This window comes from Vespa crabro, chromosome 6 (assembly GCF_910589235.1).
Source record: "Vespa crabro chromosome 6, iyVesCrab1.2, whole genome shotgun sequence".
Lineage (NCBI taxonomy): Eukaryota > Metazoa > Arthropoda > Insecta > Hymenoptera > Vespidae > Vespa > Vespa crabro.
In genome coordinates, this window is record NC_060960.1 from 5139591 (window position 1) to 5163538 (window position 23948).

Sequence of the window (23948 nt, forward strand, 5' to 3'; positions counted from 1 at the left end):
TGTATATATATATATATATATATATATATATATATATATATATATATATATATATATATATATATATACATATATATACATATATATATACATATATATATAATAGTAGTATATAACAAATATGTTTCACTTTGCAAAGAGATTCTATGCAGTACCAATATTTTAGATTATATATAGGATATATGAAAAATCTGGCCTATGTAATAATACGCTTATAGAAAACATTAGCAGAATTACACATATTACTGCTCAATAGTATATACATTACTCTAATATTGAATGTAATCATAATATTGAACTATTTCCGTTTTGAAACTAGATTGAAGAGTAGATTGAACTTAACATCCTCCTTATAAAAGTATATTCATTGTATGATTCACAATCTTATTGAAGCTAACATATTTGCAGATATATGTGAAATGGATTTCTATCATAAAAATTTCAGAATTTTTTCATTTCCAATAACGTGTTAAAATAATACTAAAGGAAATATTCAAGTCATGAGTCGATTAAAATACTGTGTCTTAAATTAAATATTTATAAATATTAAAAAGTTTTAATCTGTAAAAAGTTAATTGTTACGAATAGCTATATTCTAAAACTCATGGAGAAAATATAATATAGAAAGATCCTATATTAAAATATGTACGAAGAGTATGCACAATTACTCATTTATTTATATAGAGTTTCTAGATGATTTCTTTGTAAAAATTATAAGAGCTTCAAAGCCAAAGAAATAATTAATATTTCAATATACTAATGTACAAAACTCTGTAAAATTATTTATGTAGTCATAATATATATGCGTAAGGATTGTGTACGCGTGTATGTATGTATATATATTTTAGATCACTTAAGCTTTTAAATATGCAAAAGTGTTAGTTTGCTAAATATAAGAAAATATATAATATATTATGATGATGATAATATATACATAATAAAATTTCTTCATTAGGGGACATACATATATATGTATGTATGTATGCATGTAAGTCCCTTAAAGAAAGAAATTGTATTTTCAATATCTGTTTAAACTTAGATAAAAATATTAAGTAAATAGGATTTGAAATTTAACAGCTTGAAATTGATATTGTGTGCCGGTATTGTTCTGGATAAAAAATATAACTCTTTCGAGAAGCAGGATCATGAAAAAACAGAAAGCAAAATTGTTTGGTCTAGTTGATAGAATTAATATGACATATACGATAAAAAAAAATATGAATCATGATAGTAGTAAACTTAATAAAAAATAGTAAAAAAGAAAGTAAGTTTCTTAGTATAAAAAATTTGTAATGAGCACAGAATTATTTATATTATACATATAACTGTTTAAATGCATACATCAAATTATATATCATCGCTATTTTTGAGAGAAGAGTATATGCATTAAATTAGATATAACATATTTATAGGTATAAAAAAAAAAGAATTTTTATTTGCTTTATCATTGTATCATGATATAACAACAAAATATTCATCCTATGAAGATTTTATAATTTTTCGATTTATTATAATTTTTTTAGGGCAATATAATAAAATATTTTATTAATCTATAAAAAATATTAAAAGGTAATACGAAAAATTGATAAAATTAAATGTGCAATTAGGAGCTACAATGTGGTGGATGTTGATGATTCGAAGAAAAACAAGTTAACTTGATGGAAGATTACACGAATCATGAAAGGATCAAAATATATAATGCCATTTTGTCTTTATTAAAATCGCTTAAAATACTGCAATTTATTTTTGTATAGATTTATTATATGTAATAACTTTGTGCCAGAAAAAATATCTAGTATATGTATGAAAAATCAAGTTGAAACGTAGTATAGAAATGAGCTTGTGCAAATATATATAGTATTTGTGTAAATGGATGCATAGGACAATTTGTTGCTTTTTACAACTTCATACATTTTACTTACTTTAAAACTTGCATAAACATAAAATTCTTTCATAAACAGAGAAATGCCTTTATTACTTAATATTATTTTAAAATTAATAATAAAAGATTATTATATAAAGTAATTATTATTACATTTTGTATATTTTAAATTATTCTTTCGAAAGATCATTATCGAAAAACGATGTTATATGCATCCATCTCTCAATTACTTCATTTCATGATGAATATTTATGTATTATTTTTTCTTTTGTTAGATAGAAAATATTTTTAAAAACAGTTACATATATATAATAATTAGCTATTCTCATTCTTATAAAATGATTTATTTTGAGAATTTGCTCTGTATTAGAGAAAAAAGAATCTGTGATGATATGAAATTATTTAAAAAAAAAAGTAACAATGAAGTTATGTTAACAAAAATGTAATAAATAGAGAATTCGTTAAAAAATATTTTTATTATTCATACTACTGCTAATATATAAAAAATAATAAATAATCGAAACTGTATTTTTGTGAACAAGGTCTATCTGTAATAAAAATATAGTTAAATGTGACAATTTCAACAAGAGATATTAAAAAAAATAGAAAGTGAATTTATAGATAATTTATACTATCGATATTATAAATATTACAAAAGTCAGTTATAGTATTCCATATACTATCACTGAAAATGAATCTGCTTTTGTCAAATATTTATGACTAATGTATCATTTATTTTAAAACGCGTTCTTTGCAAATGTACATTCATACTGTTATAAATTGTTTTATCAATAATATATACGAAAGTGTTTTATTTTCTTTATATTTATTATTAACTAGCTTTATGTTTTATATATTTCTTTCAGATCGTTTTAAAATTATAATTTAATTGAAATTATAATGATAAACGAATATTGAAGATACAATGCACACAAATATTTTTTATATATCTTTATTTCAGCTACTATTTTTTTTTGTTTTTGGTAACTTCATCTACTACAAATCGTATGCGTTTAAATTATTTGTTGCACTATAATGATTTGATTTTCTTGTTTCTATACTTAATTATAAAAATTTAAGATAATGATATAATTTTATTATCAGAATGAAATTCTACTATGTAGCCGTGTTGCTTAGTACATAAGCTCCATTAATTACACTTATTTCTACAAATTTACTTATTTCTATAATTTTAGAAAATAATTGAATGACAATAAAACTTATATTTTATAAAATAAGGATGTTCTTTTGTTTCTATAATGATGTCTTGACACGTTTCAAAATTTATATGCTATTATTTTAAATTCTGTTACGGTTGGAAAAAAAATAACGATTTTCTTCAAAAAATGTTTTCATATTAGTTATCAAGATTTATCACATTGATATAAAAATTGTATAAGTATTATTTCAGTTTGAATATCGTTGATATCTAAATGGTCAGCTTTGTGTAAAAGTTCTACTATTCGTTGAACTTTTGCTGTATAAATATAGTAAATAAATATTACTTGATATTAAGTTATCAAAAACATGAATTTTGTTTTTGTTATGTTTGAAATTATTAATTGGACTTAAAGACATGAGATATTTCGATTAGAATTTCTATAATTATAGTGAAATAACATCACATTATTATATAAAATCAGTTGATAAAAGAAATGCTACAAAGTTCAAATTTACCATGTAATATCATTATATCGAAATAGATAATTTAAAATCAATTTAGCATTGTATATTAATATAACTCTTAAATCAAACTGTATATATATATATTATATTGTGTATATATGTATATATATATATATACACACACACACACGCATATGTATCTACCTGAGTTATCTTGATTACATGTACGACAATAGATGGCTTACTTCTTCCTTTGCATATCTAAATGTAATTAAAAGTCTAAAAAGAAGGAATTCTTGAATTTCTCGATTTTATATACTTTTTATGATAATAAATCATAAATGAAGTAGTATTACAGTAAATATATTATAAAAATGTTCGGAAAGTAATTTGATACAATAGTATGCAATATATACAATTGAAAACTACGTTCATAAGCAATTTTTTTCAGAAATTACAAAATAAAGAAGATTTAATTGTGACTTGATTTGCATTAAATATGTACATAATTAATTATTAAAGTATACTTAAATATCCTTATTTTTTGTTATGTATGATTGAATGATTCAAAATTTATTTCTTATATTAGATATGATCAATTATAACTTAAAAATTAACACGTTCATTTGGTTATTTCTCATTTAAAATTTTGAAATAACATTTTTTCCATGATTTAAAGAAAATTTATTTATATCGATCATATTTTCATTGAAGAATTAATTCTATATAAGTTCAATAAATGAATATATTGGTCGTTATTTCAGAAATCTTTAAACTTTAAGGAGAATATACCACGTGTTTAATTTTTAAGTTACATATACTACAATTTTCCGCAATAAAAATATATTATGACTATAATAGTACTTAATATTTGACTAGCAAATGTTCATAAAAGTGATTCTCAATCTTGTCTACATCTTACATACAAATAAAAATTTTTAGATGCAGAACGTTTTTGCTATGAATGATTTATAGAAATACTATTAGAATGGGATTTAAAAATGTTCATATATCTTTGTATTGAATGGTTTATGTTTGTGACTTCAAGTACTTTTATATAAGTATGATCACTTTTTTATCATGACATGGGAGACGTTTATGACTCCATTAAAAATGGATCACTTAAAGTGGGTTACCCTGTACAAAATCCCATGTAAGCACACAGATTTACCATTATTAAAAATTACTTTATAAATTAAGTAAATTTAAATTATGATATGAAAATTGTTTGTTTAAATTAGTCACATTACATTACGGATGCATGCTCTAAATAATATAACAATTACAGTATGTTCAGCGCAGTCAGTTTCATTTACAATATACAAATTGTTTAATAGAATTGTAAATTACAGAGATATAGTACCAGCTTTATCTTTGAAACTCTTAAAATTAAATTTTTGTCTAATCATTCCCAGCATATTTAAATTTATGTAAGATAAATATAACGTTAAATATTTTACATTATACTATCTTTGTATATTAATAACTGATATATTTGCATAATTTATAGTAGTTTGATGTTTTCTGTTCTTGTGTACAAGTTAATTATACTACAAAATGTCCAAAAGAATCATATATATAAACCTGTTCAAAAACCTATTTTATAGCATATATTTTATGAAGCATATCATGTAAAAATCAAGATAATTTCATTTTTACATTTTGTATATTTTCATAATTTTAATAATCGATAGAAGATATTATTTACTCTAACTATGTAAAATTGTGTATAATGCAATAGAAAAAAATATTATAAAATATTACGAAAAAGTACTCTAAAATTTCTGATACCATCTTATTATTACTCCACACAATTACTATTTTCAGTCTTCTGATAATACTACTTTAATACTTTTACAAAATTCATAGCTTTAAATGGAAATTTATTCTCCTATACTTTCTTCATATAAGGGTATGTTTACAGAAATTTAATTTTTAAAAAGAAGAAATAAATTCAGAAGCATGTATTGGAGAAAAAATAAGCATAAAAATACAATTGTTTCAGTATTATATTAATATAACAGTCCTCAAAAACATAAGTGTTTAATAACATGTAGAACTGTGTGTTTCACTATTGAAGAATATTTATGATACTATGGCAGTATTCTAAAATGTACATCTGTTAAATGGCCTAATATTAATTTTGACTTTGAATACTTATTTCATCTGCCCATGGAGCAAAAAGTATATGTATATGTACATCTCTCACCCCCCCCCTTCCCACTCCTCCTCACCCCTCTCTCTATGTGTATATTTTATGTATATATATATATTTATATAATAGAATATCTTATATTAATATTTTAGTGCAAAACAACTTATACTGATTTTATAGTATATACTTCTATTGTAGTTATTATTGCATTAAATATCACCTATTACATCAATCTTCCCAATGTATTAATTAATTTAGTGCAAGATTTTACTCTGTTTACTCCTTTAATGGAAAAAAGGAAGTGAAGTATTTTACACAGGTTGTAACATATACTCTTCATTTCCATTATTAAAAGAAGTGTGAAATAGGGCACATAACTTTGGCAATATTTATGTTTCAGAATATATTCAACTAGTATCACTTATTTTACTAATAAATATTTCTCTTTTTCAAAAGATCTTGCATCACTAAAATAAAAATAAATATTTTTGGTAAAAACTTACTTCATTCATCCATTCTTCTTCTTAGAAAATATAATTATACAATTATTAATATATAACTAAACGCGAATACACGATTTTTTAAGTACATTTATAACTTATAGTACTTTTGTAAATTATATTGTAATCGCACCAGCTATTTCGTTGCATAAGATTCAGAAAATCAACGAAAAATAACGAAAATAGACTATTGACTTATAAATTCGAGATATTTATGAATTCATATGCTAAAAATTTGCATAGTTTAAGATTTATTTCAACGTCTTCTTCTAGTTTATATATAGTGCCATTTGATTGCCCAAAGACCTACAGTAACCTTCATATAAATTTCTTCAAAGAGGAAGAAGACTATTAAAACTATTTTCACCTTATTTTTTTTTAGAAAATAATTTAATTATATTAACCCTGTGTGTGAACGTTATATGCAACTGACTATCTTCATTGCATTATTTGGTTGCACAGATGCTGATGTACAGTGTTATGGTAATCAGTCTAAATAAGGAGCCCTTAAGTACATTCTTCAATTTTCACTACTACAATTATCGTATATAGAAGTATACTCATATAAAATAAAATGTATTCAAAAAATGATATACTCATATAAAGTATACAATGCATAGTATTTTTTTATCCTAGGGCAGGATTCTTACTCTATACAAACTATTACAGTTTTCATTGAGTAAATTTTAGAAATTGTTTAAATCGTTGTAGGAAGTACCGTATCATTGACCACATTTCTACTATACGCTAGAACTTTAAATTCCTTTAATTTCTACATATATACCGTTATACCATTTGATGAATTCGATTCAATTAATTAAAAAGATGATATAAAAATATATAAAACAAGGAAAAATTAATTTTCATTATAAACATAATTTTTTGATCTTGCAATGATGTGATTTTGTTGAATTTTTTTGAGATTATTATTTCTTTTGTTAACAGTATACATACCAAACATGCATAAAGGCTTTTCAAGAAATATATGTGCAAATACAAGATCATTGCATATAGTGTAAATAATGGCAATAACTCGAATTACCTTCTAACGCAAATACTCCTATGGGTTTTGGATTCCTAGGAACTTCAAGTTTTCCACTTTCTTCCCAAAAACAACGATGCTGTGGACGTTACGTTATTTAAGCTTCCTGTAAGATTGACAATTATTAATTACGAAGTACATTTTTATAAAACATTTTTTTCAATAAACATTATTTACTTCAGGAAAAAGAAAGTGTTCACGAATAGGTTGAGGTTGCTCAAAGGGTGAGCTGCTTATATAACCGGGTGAAGGAGATTCACTTTTTTCAAGAACAGGAGTAATATTTGCATAATTGGCAGATGACGTTCGACCTTGTTCCACCAAGATATTTCGATCGATTTTATAATATTCTTTACCACTACGAGGTCGTAGCGTAGTAGTTAAAGCTCTGCCTCCCAACCTAAGTTAATTAAAGAGAACCGATAATTGTTATATAATCTTGATTCAGAAATTTTATATAAAAATAAAATAAATAACAGACCTTAAACTATCTGGTGTATCGGATGACGAATGAGAAGATAAGGAAAGTGTCTCGATATAATCAGACATATCGGAGGTACCACTGCTTGTACTTCTGGAATCAATGTAAGGTGCATTACTCGATATTTCACCAGGGCTATTAAACCCTTTTGTACTTTTCGGCAAACACGTAGGTATATCGGCTTCCGCAGAGGATGATTTTGTGGGTATCTTAGTCTTTTGAAATTGGAATGATAATTCCCTTAAGGGATCGCTAGATTTCGATTTTCTCGGTAAACTATTGTGATAGCATGTAGACGGTGGACTTTTTCGGCATATCGACAAAGCATTTTGTTTCTTTGTCAATGCTACGGACGATGTTTCGAATTCAACAAATTCAGTCGTTCTATGACTGAGAGAACCAGTGGATACTCCTGAGTCATTGCTGCTGGAGGAATCCCTGTTGTGACCAGTTTTCGATGGTACGGATGATGAACGACGAATTTTTATGAACGACGGTTGAGATGAAGCGGCCGATATCTGTCCGTTCTCCTGACTTATTTTCATTTCTGAGTTCATGCAAGATGTATGTGGCTCATTGCTTATCAGGGAAGCTTTATCGGCTTCACTAGAGCATTTATGTATGGTAAGAGTGGACGGGAATGTATGAGTTTCGTCGTCTAAATAATGAGCCGATTCGGCCGAATAAGATCGTTTTCTTAACAAAATACCAATAGTTCCAGTTGATTCCACGCTATTGCTACCATCTAAAAGACGACGTCGAAGATATGGACTAGATAACATCGCTGATCCTGGTACACGATATTCTGAATCGGAACGTTTTTTACTTCCATCCGTTGATAAAGAGCCTGACAAAGTTGGATTGCTTGAACTTTTCATACCATTGTAAATTCTGGAGAGTACTTCTTTGGAACAAGCATTGTGAGCCGGTTGCATCGGTAGATAACCAGTGAATGGTTTTTTTGGTATTTCTTTATCCGGATCCATGACTAAATAATCATTATCTCTTTCTTTTATGTGACCACATTTCTGACAAATTTTAAAAGAACCTTCTTCGCTGGACGACGCTTTCATTTTTGTATCTTTCAATTGATCAGCGAACTTTTCTAGTTCTTCTTGTGAAATACCACTTTTTGTTAGAATATCTTTACTATTTTCGTAGTGTTCTAACGATTGAGTGAAATCTATATTGGCATAATTAGTTTGCTTAGATTCAGATTGCGTATCGATAACAGATTCAATATTTTCATAATTAGTCGATTTACTGCTTGTTACACATTCACAATTTTCATCAGGTTTTTCTTCATTAGCTTGTCCTTTATTCGGTCTTTTTGCAGTGGCGTAAATAGAAACGTCGCCACTGGCATTAACGACAGGCATTTTTCCTTCACCCGATAATTTTACAGGATGTACAGTTACACCCATAGGTTCAATTCCTGCTCCACGTCGGCAATACGGTAAAACGAATCCAGCCCAGCTCATGACATTGTGGCATGGGCAGGCTGACGATGATCTAGGCGATTGAACGTTAAGTTTCGCAGGACAACCGCATTGTTGCAAAACAACAGCTTGCGGAGCTTGAGGCGTATCATAATTGGGATAAGTTTTTGGCATCGTTAAACATTCCCTTATTTTCCTTGGAGTATCGTAATATTGATCCGTCTGCAATGCTTGTTCTAATAACATGTGATGACCTATAATAGCCTTTGGAACATCATAATTCTCGTAAGGTCCAACATTGCTATTACGTACGTTACTTTGCACGTTACTTTTCTGAATGTGCACATTAGTGGTAATTTGTTCGTTCGGTAGTGGCATCGGCGGTTTCTTGGATTTTTTCATGGCAGTGCATTGGGACGGTTTCGGTGGTCTTGGTGGTAAAACATTTGGACTGAGCGACGAACGACGAACCTGTGAACTTTTAGATTGAGAACAGTGACAATCAACTTGTTGAGATCCAGAATAATCACTGTCGTGACTACTGCTGCTATAAGACGATAAGGAGAGTCGATCGAAAGCTCGTGGTTGAAGATGACACGTCAAACTAGTGACTGCACCAGCTGGACTACCTATACTACTTGTACCGGTACCCGTTATTAATGTAGAGGATTTTGATACAGTTCCTAACTTGCTGATACAACTGGCGCATCTCTCGAGACCAGTTGTACCTTGACGAGTAAGCGAACAGGTACGCCATTCGCTGGGTTGATCAGTCAATTCCGATACAGAAACTGTGTCTCTGCAACTGTAATCACCTTCACCGTCGGTCTGTTGTCTACTTTCGGCAGATGACCAATAAGACGAGCTGCCATTCTTGCAACTGTCACAATGGTCTTCGTATGATATTGTCGAAGAATATACAGCGGAGGGAAAAAAATCGCTTGCTCTAGTCTCAGATCTACTAAATTGTCGCCGCGGACTATCTTGTACTGAGGATTCACGGCCAAGCGGTCTCTTCTTTGTAGATAATTTTCCCTCTGCAGCCAAATGTAATGTTTTAACGATATCTTCACCCTGATCTGTTATTAAAACATGAAGACCTTCGCCACGGCCACATCTTGAACCACCTTCGAAGCAAAATCTTCCCTCGACGACACCGTAACGTCGTAAATGAGCGATTTCCCATATTCCAACTAACCTCGGTGGAATACCAACCGTAATACAAAATCGACGATCCTGTATATGTAAATGTGCTGGTCCATTTGTAAGTTTTGCCTTTGACGGTGCAGTGGATATCAATATTAAAAATTGTTGATCTGTAAAGATCAAATAATCATTGTATCAGACAATAACCATTTGAAAAATAATTTTATGTTTTCTGCTCGTAACGTACCTTCTCCTAAGTTATTTGATATCTTTACTTGCCATTGTATTAGTCGTTCTCGCGTATCAAAAGCAAGTACGACAGTTACATCTTGACAAATAATAGCAATTGTGTTTGATTCTTTATCAAGAGTAAAACCACTTTCTACTCCAAGAAAATGTTGTAAACTTAAAGATGCCTTTGTCTGTCCTTGTTTATAACGATCTTTGCTATCTCCATAAAGTTGTAAATGCAAGCAATCTGAAAGACAAAATACACTTTTATATTCTATATAATATTACTATTACTTTTAAAAAGATATATATATATATACGTGCATATATTTAATTATGTAATAATACTGACTTTGTAAAAAATTTGTATGTGTAATAAACCAAAAAATACAGTAGAAGACCATGTAAACTAAAGTGTTCCCAATTAATAGCTATAAGATCATGCATTGGTAGCTATTGCTAGAAATAGGGTAGCTCTCCAAATTTTTTGTTTCTTCAGGCAGTTAATCTCTAACAGATGTGCCAGCTGTCACCAAAATATATCAAAGGAAAGATCCTTCATTGTGATAACAAGCTTGAAAGTATTCTTTCAAGACTAGGATAATAAAAAATAATTTTAGAGAAATATTTGATGATTTAATTTTTTATTCAAATTAATTTAATTAATATTTCCTATTTTAATTAAAGATGAAACAAAATCCTATTTATTAAATAAAAGATTATTTATAAAAAAGAAAAAAAGATTATTTAAAAAAATTTATTGAAAAACTTTTGATAAAAAAGATACAACTGAATGTACTATGACTATGTAAGCGAAAAGATAATGTTCATATAATGAAAATACCAAAAATAGAAATACATCAAACTTTATAATGCAATCATAACATTTCCTGCTACATATCTCTTACTAGAGTACAATGCACCCATATACCAGATAATGTACAAGCTTACACGATCTTTCAAAACAAATATTATGCAAAACAAAGAAAAGAAGGATTTACCTGCTACTGGTGATAATTTTCTCATTACGCACCATCGTGACTTCCACTGTAATCAAGTAAACATATTTTGTTAGATCTTTATTTGATTAGAATGATTAATTCATATATATGCATTAATCATTTTAATGCATATTTTAATATTATTGATTCATGAAATTTGTATAAATATTGGTCATTAATAATATTTTTCAGTAATAAACAAAACTCACAAAATGCATAAATAGTAATACTTTAGACAATTCAGATTTATGTGATATGTGTAGGTCTGCAACTGTTTAGATCCTTATATATCCTCTATGACCAAAAATAAAAGAAGCAGTTACCCTCCTTGACTTAAATACCTCTTGCTACCCCAATACAAACAAAGGAAAAAGAAATTAGCTTTTCATAGCTCATATTATACACACTAGTATATAGCATATACTATATAATATACACTATATACTTATACTCTTATATATACTCTATTTTTATTATATTGCTTATATCAGTTCATAAATCAACCAATAAATAAGTTCTAAGAAAGTATAAATATTCTTTAATTAAATATAATTAAAATAAATAAAATATGATAACTTTTATAATTTTATCTGTATCGCGCGCATGTGTGTGTGTGTACGTGTGTGTATACATATATAAATATTTACTCTTTTATTTCACATCCATTTTAATTCTGACCAGTTAAAAAATCAAATGACTCTTGTTGTTAATATGAATTTTTCTAATTTCGTATTTATGATATTACTTGATCAAATATAAAACATAAAAATATCCATATTCAGATGGACATTTTTCTCAGAATAGATATATATATATATCGATTGTGTATTTCATGTATTACATAATTTTGCTCGATATAGTAGATATTACGTGCTTAAGTGGCTTTCAGGTAGGTGTTGAATAAGTACGATACGCAAAAGGCCTTGTTAAAGGAATGGGATCTTTCTTTGTTTCTTTTGTGTTCAAAGAAACCGGCGCCGCGTTGCCGCTGCTGTCAACGTGCAGATATTTAAGAAATAAAGAAAGATTCTAAAGCAACAAACATTATCGTATTTCGGAATTGCAAATTGTTACATTTTTTAATAAGATGAACGTATGAAAGTATTCAAAAAGAAAAATTAAAAATCACAAACATATGCACGCAGATATAATTAACTTACCTTCTTCCCATCGCGAAACTTGACGTTTCCCTCGATGATACAATTGTTATCCACCATTGTAAATGTCCTCTAACAAGTTTCTCAATATCAGATATTTTACTCATCACTTGGTAAAGAGAACGTGATTTGTTATCGCATCGCGAAAATTCGCGAATTCGAATTTGTTAAATATTCTATCGCCAGACATTGGAACACTCGTATCCTCGCGTCCTTATGTTTCTCCCATTGTCCAGTGGGTGGAAGAGAAAGAGCGCGCATACGAATCACGCGGTAAAATCCATACTTCTCGACGGTCGAGCCCGGGCATCCATCTTGGCAATCTTGGTTTGCTATGTGCACTGGTGCCCCGTACGGCTGTGATGGCGACGAGGGGGACACGCTGCTCCCGATAGAATGTATTCCACACATTTCACGTCCCTCCTTCGTTCTTTCTTCCCCCACTACCGACCTCTACCAACTCCTGTAACACTCTACGTTTACATACTCACACGCGCTTTGTGGCATTTCAGAAGGGAGCTCCTACGTAAAAAGAGGATGGAAGAAGAAAGTGAGATGCAAGACAAATCGTTGCTCGCAGCTGCACTGCATTTTTGGGGAGGTACATCTAATACATCTCTATGCAATTAAACTAACATTTCTGAGATATCGCTCTAGGATAATATTCTTTTTTCTTTCATCGGTAATTTAAAGTAGATAAAAGGAAAAAAAAACGCTGATAAAAATTAAACGATACAGGAATAAAGTGAATTTTTTGTCAAGGAGACATTAAGTGATATTCTTTTCAGAAAGAGAGAGAGAGAGAGAGAGAGAGAGAGAGAGAGGGAGAAAGAAAGAAAGAAAAAGAGCGAAAGAGAAGGGCGAGAGGACAGAGAGAGAGAGAGAGGGATGGATGGAAACGTAATCGATTGTAGGTCGTTAAAGGTGCGATAAGAAATTTACGATGTATCATTAATCAAAAGAAATATTCTAATCAAATACAATATTATTGAGTTTATTAGTTACGTTTGAATTTTATTAATATTTTTTCATTATGCGTGATACAGTTTAAAGTTTAATTAGATATTTAGTTTTAATTTTATTTTAATTTAATTTTATATTGCACGGAAGCAATTTGTAATCACGTGATATTCCCGGGAAAAGAAAACATCCAATTAAATTGGAATCTCTTTTGGCATGTCTAGTGACGGATCAGTATTGCCAAAAGTATTAAAGTAACAATTTGATAAAGTAAGCAAAATAAAATAAAAAAGATGTGAAAATGATAAAACAATTATTATTAAAATATTATTTATTATTTTTTCAATATAAAATAAATGTAAACGTATTACGATATGTAAAGTTATTGTATGAGCATAAATATTTATTTTAATTAATGAAAAATAGAATGTATTTTTTATAAATATATGAATATATTATTAACACGCTGCCGCATACTTTTAATATGACGATTGCGCTCAAAAACACATTTTTTTTTCAATTGTTTATGACTGTCATATGAAATTGAGCGTCAGTCGTCATATGCAAAACGACTATAGCCGGCATTTGCCTAAATATCGCCAAAAATCGGATGACTATAGCCGTCATTTGTGGTAACGTGTTAAAATTATGAAATAATATTTATGATATTGTAACAAATCAAAAAGTTTTGAGGCATTTAACATGATCTAATAAATTGACTATAATAATATTATTCAGCAAAAACCAAATTAGATTAACTCTTGTGGCAATGTACTATGATACGATAACAATATATTTTTACATGGCAGCTGAAAGTATTGATATATTCCAAAGCATTATTTATCATATTATTTATCATATTATCAAAATATTTGTATTGCTTTTATTACATAATAATGTAATATTTTATATACAGTCATAAATTTAATATCTTAAAGAATGGTATACCCATATCCATTGTTGTGATTTTTTTTCAAATTCATTAAAAAATACGAATAAAAATGTTTAAACTATATTGTTTTACTTTAGATATCCCATCAACATTTTAAATTTAGACTGTCAGTAAAAAAAAAGTACAACAAATCGTTTATATGATTTATGGGATTTTTTAAAATTATTTTTTAAATTATTTTAAATTGTTTTATTTTTAAATTAATTTTATTTATCAATATTTTACATATTATATGGTCATGCAAATGTACATTCTCTTATTTTATTTTAATTAATATTTTATGTTCTATACTATATGTACAATTTTAATTGTTATTGATATCACGAAAATATAAATTAAGAATAATATAGAGTTAAAAGTTTTACTATTTGCTACACTACTGATCGAGTTAACCATTGATTAATAACAATTGAGTTTGGTTAAAAAGCCCTTAAATATATTTTTGATCAAGTTTTACGTATATTACATAACCAGCAAATGTAACGTTGGTATTGCTGCACTTTCAAACTTTCGTCTATATAAATCTTGTTCCTTGGAATGAAACAAGCAAATGAATTTATTTTTTAATAAATGTAAAACCATTTGTAATAATTTTTCGTTGTTTGTCGCTTGTAACCATGATAAAAATTTATTCTCTCTTTGGAATAATTGTTCCTTTTTACGACAAATATAGCGCACGATCTAATACGATCCATATTTTTATCACGATTTTTTTATCTCCAATCACATGGCCATATGACTACCCTGTAACCGAAATTTATACGGCATACTTATCATACTGAACAAATTTATCTAAGACTAATCGAAATCTCTAGTGAGAAAATACTAGATACATTATAAATTGCACTTTTCTTGTAAGATTCAAATTGCAAATACATGACTCATACACGCGAGAAAAGTTAATAGTTGCTGATAATAGAAAACTTAATTTAGTTAAAATAAACTGACAAAAATAAAGTAATTAAAGGAACTTGTAGTTTTTTCTAGAAGAGGGCGTTACGTTGCCAACTTTTGTCTTTTTGTGGGATGTGTCTCTAGCATCTGTATATATATATATATATATATATATATATATATATATTAGGAGATCTTTAATCATTAAAGCTGTTCACCATCCATGTTTTTATAATGGTACGCCAATAGCAAGTCCTTGATCGATTTTGATGAATAAGGTCTCATTTTTAAAGTTCAATTACGAGAACATTCCTTGCCAACGAATTTTTTGTCTCCATCAAAAACAAAATAAAAACAATTGAGCATGATATAATGTTATTACATGTATATATACGCGCATATGTGTTTATATATATATGTGTATTATTCGGAGAATTTAGGAAGTATTAACAAAAGAATGAGTACAATATGAGCAAACAATCAAAAGATGGTCGTAAGCTTAGTCCTGGCATGATACATGTAAGGAAATCGAAGCAACCGTCCAGACGTGTTCGCAAATGCTCTTGTTTCATTAATTCTGATTTGTCTAATTTTTTATTAATATTATATATATAAATATATACCTATATATAATATTTGTTTAATAGTTTTTTAAGTTTGATTTAATTATCAATGATTTATCAATCCTATTTTCAATATATACATGCATACACGCATACATACACAAGTGCGCGCGCTATATTTATTTGTATGCATGTTTTTTTTTGTTCGAATAGATAATGCCTAAGGTTTTAAGAAATTAAGAAGCCAGTTTGAGAATAAAATTCACTGGTCTACTTGGAAACTGGTACCGACAAGACAAAAAGACCGGAGAAAAATAAATTGCATGACATAAGCGTTTATTCAATTTTTGCCTCGTCATATAATTATTATTGCATAGATTTACGTATGATAGCATATAACGAATTGTACATATCTACATACATATATATACATATATATATATATATTTTTTCGAACTTTTGGAAACTGTTATTTTCTTTAAAAAAATGATGATTAAAGATAAATAATTCGTACGAGTAATTTTCTTGTAAGTAAAAGCCTGTTTTAAAAAAAAGGATAATTATAACAAAATTTTGGATAATGAGAATATAGCTACTTCCAGCGTTACTTCTTTTAGGCAATTTTGAATACAGTTATCTTCTGTATTTTATTATCTACTGTATATATGTATGATATTATATATACGTACATAAAAATTTATTACTATTTTGATTCCGTAAAATATTATTTGTGAGAAAAGCTACGTTCTGACGTATAACGAAGATATGATCGTAATCAAGTCTCAACTTTTAGTCAAGTCACATTTCAATTTACGCGTGTCGAAAGTGTAAAGGCACAATGCATCCAACATATACACTGATACAATAAATCGAAAGCTGGTGTTCTACCAACGTACTTTTAATTAATTTTTTTCCGCACCGATACTGAAATCATATTCATTTCGAACGATATTATATGAACAGCCTTAAAATTTTACTTTTAATTGAATTGCGTCTTAACAATAATTTTTCTTTTACGATAATTAACAATAGAATAGTACTGGAATTGTCAATAATAAGAATTAGAAAGATTAAATTATAACCAGAAGAATATGTATCGATTTTATATATTTTCATGTCTAATAAAAATTGAAAATTTTATGTAGACAGAGAAAAACATCAGGCTCCTGAAATATTAGTGCATTTTGATGAGATCGCCAACTATCGACAAAGTCATGAATTAACTAAGTACCAAAACGTGATATTTTAATGTTAGTTCAACCGATGTCAGTTGAAATCGTATTCGTTTTCTTTTAAATGACTTTGACATTAAACAATTTTAAGTTATATTTAATTCAAATTACGCAACGATAGAAATTCAGGAACGTATTAATTTTACAATGGTAAGCTGTGACAAATTTGTGAATTTGTAAAATATACATTATTTTTATCAAGCATATTTCTTAGTTAGACAAACGATACGAATTTAGTGAATATTATTAAATAACAATTATAATAATTTAGAAATTTTATTTACATATACTTAAAGAAATTAAAATTTTTTGAAATTTAAATTTTTATAATATAAAATCCTTCTGTATAAAAAAACAAATTGAAAATTATAATTTAATATCATTTATATATCCGCTAGTCAAGTAAAAAAACGTTAGATAATACTTTTTCTTTTTAATGAATGTTTTTAAAATGATAGATTATCTTTACTCTGATGATAGATCTTGCATAATTTTTTATTTAAATAATATCTATTGATTGCAGTAATATTACTTTAATTATCAAATTTATATCAATAAATTTGAGTGTTAAAGACAGAAGATAGATTTTTCAATATGTTTGATTGTAGATTGTGAAGTTTCCTGTACAATGTTTACGTAAAAGAAGAAAAAAAAATTTAGAAAGCAATGATTAGCATGCATCATACATGGATTTCTGATATAAGAAATGACCATACGAAGAAAATTATGTGAGAATGTTATCCAGATAGCTCTTTCTTTAAATAAATATAAACAAATTATTCTGGAAAAATGACAAATATTATGAAATAATAAAATGTATAATATGTTTATAAAAGATCTTAATATTATTTACAATTTTTATTAAAATTAATTTTTTTAACAGAATCATGTTAACTAATTTATCAAATGTGGAACTAATCAGCATGGATGGTTTTATATCAGTAAATTCTGATCCGATTGATAATTTATATATCGCTTTGATACAATGCTTTGGAATAATATTATGTGGGTAAGAACTTGTATTATCTTCTCATCTATTTAAAAATATAAATATATGCTTTATTTAAGCTTATCTTATTATGAAAAATTAAGCAATCCTTAAATCTTAGAAATTATATTATTTTTTAGGTATATTGCGGGAAGATTTAATGTTATTACAAAATTAGAGGCAAATGGTTTAAATACCTTTGTTGGTACTTTTGCCCTACCATCTCTAATTTTTACATCATTGGCTAAATTAGACTTTACATTGGTCAATTGGAGATTTTTACTTGCAATATTACTTGCAAAAAGCTGTGTATTTTTTATTGTACTCGTGGTATCATTATTGATTAAAAAACCGTCAAATTCTGGTCGTGCAGCTCTCTTTGCAATATTTACAACACAAAGCAATGATTTTGCCATAGGTTACCCTATGAGTAAGTTCATTAAATATGTTCTTCATTTATAATTTATTTATTTAAACAAACTTATTATTTTCAGTTGGTGCTATTTATCAAAAAACTCATCCTGAATATGCTGCATACTTGTATCTCATGGCTCCTATATCACTAGCTATTTTAAATCCTATTGGTTTCATATTACTAGAAATTAGTAAACGCAATTTAGAAGAAGATAAACCTTGTTGGTCAATGGTTTATTCGGTTATGAAAGGTGTTGCTTTAAATCCAGTTTTATTTATGACCATCTTAGGCATTATAGGAAATTTAATATTTAGCCATGTTATACCACCTTTTCTTGCTGCTATTCTCGAAGTACTTGGTAATGCTTTTTCTGCTAGTGCCTTATTTCTCCTGGGTTTAATGATGGTAGGAAAAGTACATAAATTAAAAGGTACAGCCTTAGTCATACCAGGTATACTGATATCAGTAAAATTGCTAGTACTTCCTCTTGTTATTCGAGAATCAATAATTTTGTTAAATGCTGGTGATAATATTACTGATACCAGAAATTTAAGTACATATGGATTTCTTTATGGTACAATTCCAACAGCACCAGCACTTTTTATATTTACATTGCGCTACAATGTAGAAATTGATTTAATAGCCTCAGCTATGGTTGCTTGTACATTTTTATCTGCTCCACTAATGTTTGTATCAGCAAAGCTGGTTAGTGCTGTTGATGCTGGCGTAACACCAGCCAGTTACGCTCATCAACTCAGAGTTTTCTCTTTTGATATAAGTACTGTATCTATGGTAGCTTGTATATGGTTGTTAATTTGTTTTCTTGGAGTGAGTCACAAGTATAAAAGTGTAACACACAGATATACTCTCTGCCTTATAATTGCTCAGGTTTGTTAATGAAATGATTATCACAGATCTATATTTGTTTAAGGTACTCTTCTATACACATTTATTAATCATTACTTTTTGTTTTAGTTGATTACTGCAATTGGTGTTATAATTTGGACTAAACTTGAAGCAAATACTACTGGATCTATTTTATGGTAAATTATAGTTTATACGATTAAAGATGAAATTTGTTTATTAAATATAAATAAATATTTCATTTTAGGTATATCCAATTTGTTTTAATTTCATTGGGTGTATATGGAAGTAGAATATGGACAGTTGCAATAGCAGTAACTCTCCTTTTTTTGAATTCACATTCATTATCATTTGTCCAAAATATGCAAAAATGGCTACTTCTTAGTGGTTGTGGGTATGAAAATATTGTATTACATTACTTTATCTTAGATAAGTTTTATTAACAAACGTTGTTTACAGAATAATAATTTTGGTTGTATCTTTAATGTGTATTTGCATAATGCCGAAGGAGCCAATCGAATTTGAATTACAAAATCCAAATTTTCAACTTGGCAGGAGTCAAGCTGCTATATCTGTTGCCATATTGATATTTTGTTTTATTGGTAAGAAACATATACATAATAATACAACAAAAACTTTATTAGAAAAATATATTATTAAAATTGTTTCTTACTGTATGCAGTAACATTAGGCTGTTTAATTCTACAACAAAGGTATAATTACATCAGAAATGATTTAACTACATATAGTAGTACAAACAGCGAAGCAGAAAGGTCTAATGTCAATAATGATAACAATGGAAGAAATGTTATTGATGTAGAAGATATTGTATCTCATTCAGAGAGTACTCCAATGTATGTATGAAGTTAATCTACTAATATATTTACAAGATGAGTCATTAACTTCGATCACTCAATTTAATGGAATACTATGTCTTCTAAAAATGATATCCTTTTTTGTAACAACCTGTATATATCTACAAGATACATAAAGTACAAAGACAAATAGATACAAACTACATCATAAATTATTCTTATAGCATTAATTGTGAATACCAAAATGTTTGTCCCAATTCAATGTGTACTATGGATCGGAGTAATACTTATCCATTTGATTGTAATCGAGAAGAAAATGTAACTCCAATGGATTCAGAAGATCCACAGATATTACGACATATGGTATTCCTTATCCTGCTTTTATGTTCTATGTTCATTGTAAGATCCATTTAATATTTACATCTCTTTTTTAATAACACAATTATGGACAATGCATCATTACTACAATTTAAAATTGGACATTTATATTTTTCAGGGTTTATCAATATCTATTAGTACATTAATTATGGATCAAATGATTGGTATTTATGCAGAATTAGCATTTTTAGATATTGCATTAAATTTTGGTCAATCATTAACAGCTTTTGCAATATTTGGACTTGATCCTGGTCTCAATAAATTGAGCTCTTGGTTACACCAACTTCTTCACAAATTGCATGGTGGTAAGATAATATTTTTGTTATTTTTTTTGTTTTTATATAAAAAAATATTTCTGATTTATTATATAACATATACTATATTATATAATAATTTATTATATATTATATAAGACTTTTTAATATTGACAGAAACAGAATTACAATTGCCTGATGAAGATGCATTGAGTCCAGAAATAAAAGCTATTCGTGAACAGTTCAATCGGTGTCATTTAGCTGAATGTAGGGCACGGATAGCTATATGTCGAAGAAGATTATTAAGAATATATCGAGGCGTTTTTACTGGTTGTGATTTAGTAGATTGGTTATTAGAAGCTGGATTAGCCCAAAGTCGAGAAGATGCTGTTCATTATGGTCGCTGTCTTTTAGAAAGTAGAATACTGCAGCATATTGATGGCACACATCATTTTTATGACAAAAATTTGCTTTATACATTTAATCCATAGTATGTTAGTACTAATTAATTTAGAATAATTTAGAAACTTTTTAGTTTCTAAAAAAAAAAAACGAAATATAATTAAAGTGTCAAATAATTGTATTACTCATTGGCCTAAGGCTAAGGTCAGTTGGTACATTCTTAGCACATTTTGAATTTTTTTCTTATAGTCATAATTTATACAATATATTTGTATATTATTGTTTATTATTTCGTATTGCTCAAAGATTTTCATATTCTGGTTCAAACCGATATAGACGGACTTTATTAAGTCCATGCTAATGTGGCTATTGTAGGAATTTATTTATTTATGATTATTATTATTCACATTATTATTATTATTATTATTATTATTATTATTATTATTATTATTTATTGTTTCTCAATCTTTTAAGCTGGTCTTGAAAGAAAGTGCAGGCTATAGCCATTCCTTTAAGAACTTGTTTATGATATTTGTAGTATCCAGAATGATAACTTTCTGCATAATTTTGAATAGATTTGGATTTAATTTCAAAATTTTGATATTATTTTATTGTTATTATTATCATTACTATAGCATTAAACTTTAATAACTCTGATGTATTTTAATTTATTTGAGTTTTTATTAATTATTTTTAATTTATTTATCACATAGTAGACACCTCAAGACAGTTTATATATTTTTTCATATCTTTTTTGTGTAAAAATATTAAGTATTTAATAATAGATCATTTAAATATAACTATTTTATATTATAATATATATTGAATATATATGTAAATGAAATGAATTAATAAGTGAAATAGAATCAATATCATTTGTTAATAAATTTTTAAAAACTTATAATATGTACATATTACTTACATTAAGTAAATATGAATGTGCGTATATCTTCAAGGTAAATTCCAAATAAAAATTGACTTAGTATATGTAATTAATATATATTTTAATACTGTTTAAAAATTAGTTTCTTATGTATACAATCTTTTTAATTAATTGAGTTTAGCATATTTATTATATTATATGATAATGCTTATATCTAATAAATGAATGTACAGAAAAATGTAATAAATATACGATGGTTAACAAATGTTTGGATAGATAAATATATATACACAAACATAATAAACATCAAATTATATGCATAAATCATCGTCTGGGTCTTCCTCATCCAAGTCATCTACTTCATCTGGTATATATAAAATTTTAGACTTGTTATTTTCCGCGTTTATTACAGACATATAAGGTAATGGCGTGTTTTCTCTTTGTTTCATTTCATGTTCATTTATTTCTATTCTAAAAGAAGATACAATTTTTGTAGCATCATTTACAGTTGATGAATTTTTTCCAGAGTTAAGCTGTGTTTTTAAATTTTCAGATTGTATATCATATGTTTTGATATCTTGTCTCACTAATTCTGACCCAAGCAATATTTTGCCTCCTGGTTTACGATGTATGTAATTTGCAATATAAGTAAATTCATTATTTGAATGCATACCACAGTATTTATCTAATCTAACATATGTAGTTCCCATAGTTTCAATAGATAATATCTTATTTGGAATACAATCTTGTCTAAAAAGACAAATCAATCGTTCTACCTTTTTTTTAAGTGTTTCTACAAACCGTAATGAATTTGCAAGGCCTACATATAATATCAAAGAATTTAAATTATCAAGAAACACTATAGATTTCTCTGTTACTCTGTCAAGTATATCTTGTAAAATATTAACAAAATTTTTTTGAGGTTTATTTGGTTCAACTGTATAATAATCAGATATGTTTACATTGTCTAATGTATATGGTTTTGGTCCATTTAAATACCAAGACTTCGGATTTACAAAAGTTATTAATTCTATAATACTATTAGGTTCTATTTCTTTCCACATTTGTAACCATCCTGCGATAAGAACTTTCCCATAAGATGCATTAATATCTAAAAGAAGATAATCTTTTTTAACAATGTTCAAATTAAATATATAAATATATAATACATAAAATTATTATTTTGATTGTATAATTTATTGTACCTTCTTCTACAATGATTGTACTTGTTTTATCAAATAGTGGCAATGTTTTCAATTTTATCATTTTGATTTTTCTATATCAAATCTATACTAAAATTCTAAGTTAATAAAAAGATTAAAAAATTCTACAAAATATCACAAAACAACATTAAATAACATATAATATATCAATACTCATATATTATATAATGGTTTTCTTCCATATGAAATAATATTCACACAAAGAAATAGGTTAATGTCGGTTAACATATATATATATCATCTGTTTTATCGACTGATATGAACCGAATTTATTTTTTTATTTCAAAATTTCTTAAATTGATAATTAAATTCATTTAAATTATTTGTTGTTTAGTTTATTATCAATAGTATTACTAACTTACTTTTAAATTTATTATACATATATAAGATATCTTATAGAGATGGCACAATTTTGCGTAATAATTTGTAATTGTTTTACGTATATATAAATATTTTTTACAAATA

General features: G+C 27.2%; 3 protein-coding genes and 1 long non-coding RNA gene across 8 annotated transcripts; 2 read left to right on the forward strand and 2 right to left on the reverse strand.

Annotated features, from left to right (window-relative positions):
• Positions 1-2818: 2818 nt before the first annotated feature.
• On the reverse strand, positions 2819-12797 carry LOC124424771. 2 transcript variants are annotated; one of them, XM_046964267.1, is made up of 7 exons: positions 12664-12793; positions 11713-11850; positions 11504-11549; positions 10519-10749; positions 7687-10441; positions 7383-7605; positions 2819-7311 (listed from the first exon to the last, which is right to left on the reverse strand). In XM_046964267.1, exons 2-7 carry the CDS (start codon positions 11719-11721, stop codon positions 7303-7305), a joined length of 3273 nt encoding a protein of 1090 aa, XP_046820223.1. In that variant the 5' UTR covers positions 11722-11850; positions 12664-12793; the 3' UTR covers positions 2819-7302. The 2 variants fall into 2 exon arrangements, with proteins under 2 accessions (XP_046820223.1, XP_046820222.1); XM_046964266.1 differs by lacking the exon at positions 11713-11850 and having other exon boundaries at positions 12664-12797.
• A 124-nt stretch (positions 12798-12921) lies between these two features.
• On the forward strand, positions 12922-13664 carry LOC124424772. Of its 2 annotated transcripts, XR_006942378.1 has the most exons (3): positions 12922-13058; positions 13173-13261; positions 13449-13664. It is a non-coding gene; the product is annotated as an uncharacterized LOC124424772 (long non-coding RNA). The 2 variants fall into 2 exon arrangements; XR_006942377.1 differs by lacking the exon at positions 12922-13058 and having other exon boundaries at positions 13120-13261.
• A 3091-nt stretch (positions 13665-16755) lies between these two features.
• LOC124424921 (integral membrane protein GPR155) lies at positions 16756-22525 on the forward strand. 3 transcript variants are annotated; one of them, XM_046964523.1, is made up of 12 exons: positions 16756-17411; positions 17870-17989; positions 18145-18270; positions 18390-18679; positions 18744-19552; positions 19640-19707; positions 19776-19922; positions 19988-20130; positions 20211-20382; positions 20568-20742; positions 20840-21026; positions 21153-22525. In XM_046964523.1, the coding sequence occupies exons 2-12, from the start codon at positions 17928-17930 to the stop codon at positions 21464-21466; spliced, it is 2493 nt and encodes an 830-aa protein (XP_046820479.1). In that variant the 5' UTR covers positions 16756-17411; positions 17870-17927; the 3' UTR covers positions 21467-22525. The 3 variants fall into 3 exon arrangements, with proteins under 3 accessions (XP_046820479.1, XP_046820482.1, XP_046820481.1); XM_046964526.1 differs by having other exon boundaries at positions 16757-17411; positions 17870-18077; XM_046964525.1 differs by lacking the exon at positions 17870-17989 and having other exon boundaries at positions 16759-17411.
• LOC124424922 lies at positions 21804-23666 on the reverse strand. Its single transcript, XM_046964527.1, has 2 exons — positions 23466-23666; positions 21804-23371 (listed from the first exon to the last, which is right to left on the reverse strand). The coding sequence occupies exons 1-2, from the start codon at positions 23524-23526 to the stop codon at positions 22572-22574; spliced, it is 861 nt and encodes a 286-aa protein (XP_046820483.1). The 5' UTR covers positions 23527-23666; the 3' UTR covers positions 21804-22571.
• Positions 23667-23948: the final 282 nt, after the last annotated feature.

What these genes read in the sequence shown, in the direction of transcription:
- LOC124424771 (XM_046964266.1), bottom strand. Translation starts at nt 12,720, where the DNA reads ATGGTGGATAACAATTGTATCATCGAGGGAAACGTCAAGTTTCGCGAT. An exon ending in AGTTTCGCGATGGGAAGAAG is followed by an intron (nt 11,550 to 12,663) that starts GTAAGTTAATTA and finishes ACTTGATTACAG; the next exon opens with TGGAAGTCACGATGGTGCGT. An exon ending in ATCAAATAACTTAGGAGAAG is followed by an intron (nt 10,442 to 10,518) that starts GTACGTTACGAG and finishes TGATCTTTACAG; the next exon opens with ATCAACAATTTTTAATATTG.
- LOC124424921 (XM_046964523.1), top strand. Translation starts at nt 17,928, where the DNA reads ATGATTAGCATGCATCATACATGGATTTCTGATATAAGAAATGACCAT. An exon ending in TTTGGAATAATATTATGTGG is followed by an intron (nt 18,271 to 18,389) that starts GTAAGAACTTGT and finishes ATTATTTTTTAG; the next exon opens with GTATATTGCGGGAAGATTTA. An exon ending in CATTCAGAGAGTACTCCAAT is followed by an intron (nt 20,383 to 20,567) that starts GTATGTATGAAG and finishes TTATTCTTATAG; the next exon opens with CATTAATTGTGAATACCAAA.
- LOC124424922 (XM_046964527.1), bottom strand. Translation starts at nt 23,526, where the DNA reads ATGATAAAATTGAAAACATTGCCACTATTTGATAAAACAAGTACAATC. An exon ending in TACAATCATTGTAGAAGAAG is followed by an intron (nt 23,372 to 23,465) that starts GTACAATAAATT and finishes ATCTTCTTTTAG; the next exon opens with ATATTAATGCATCTTATGGG.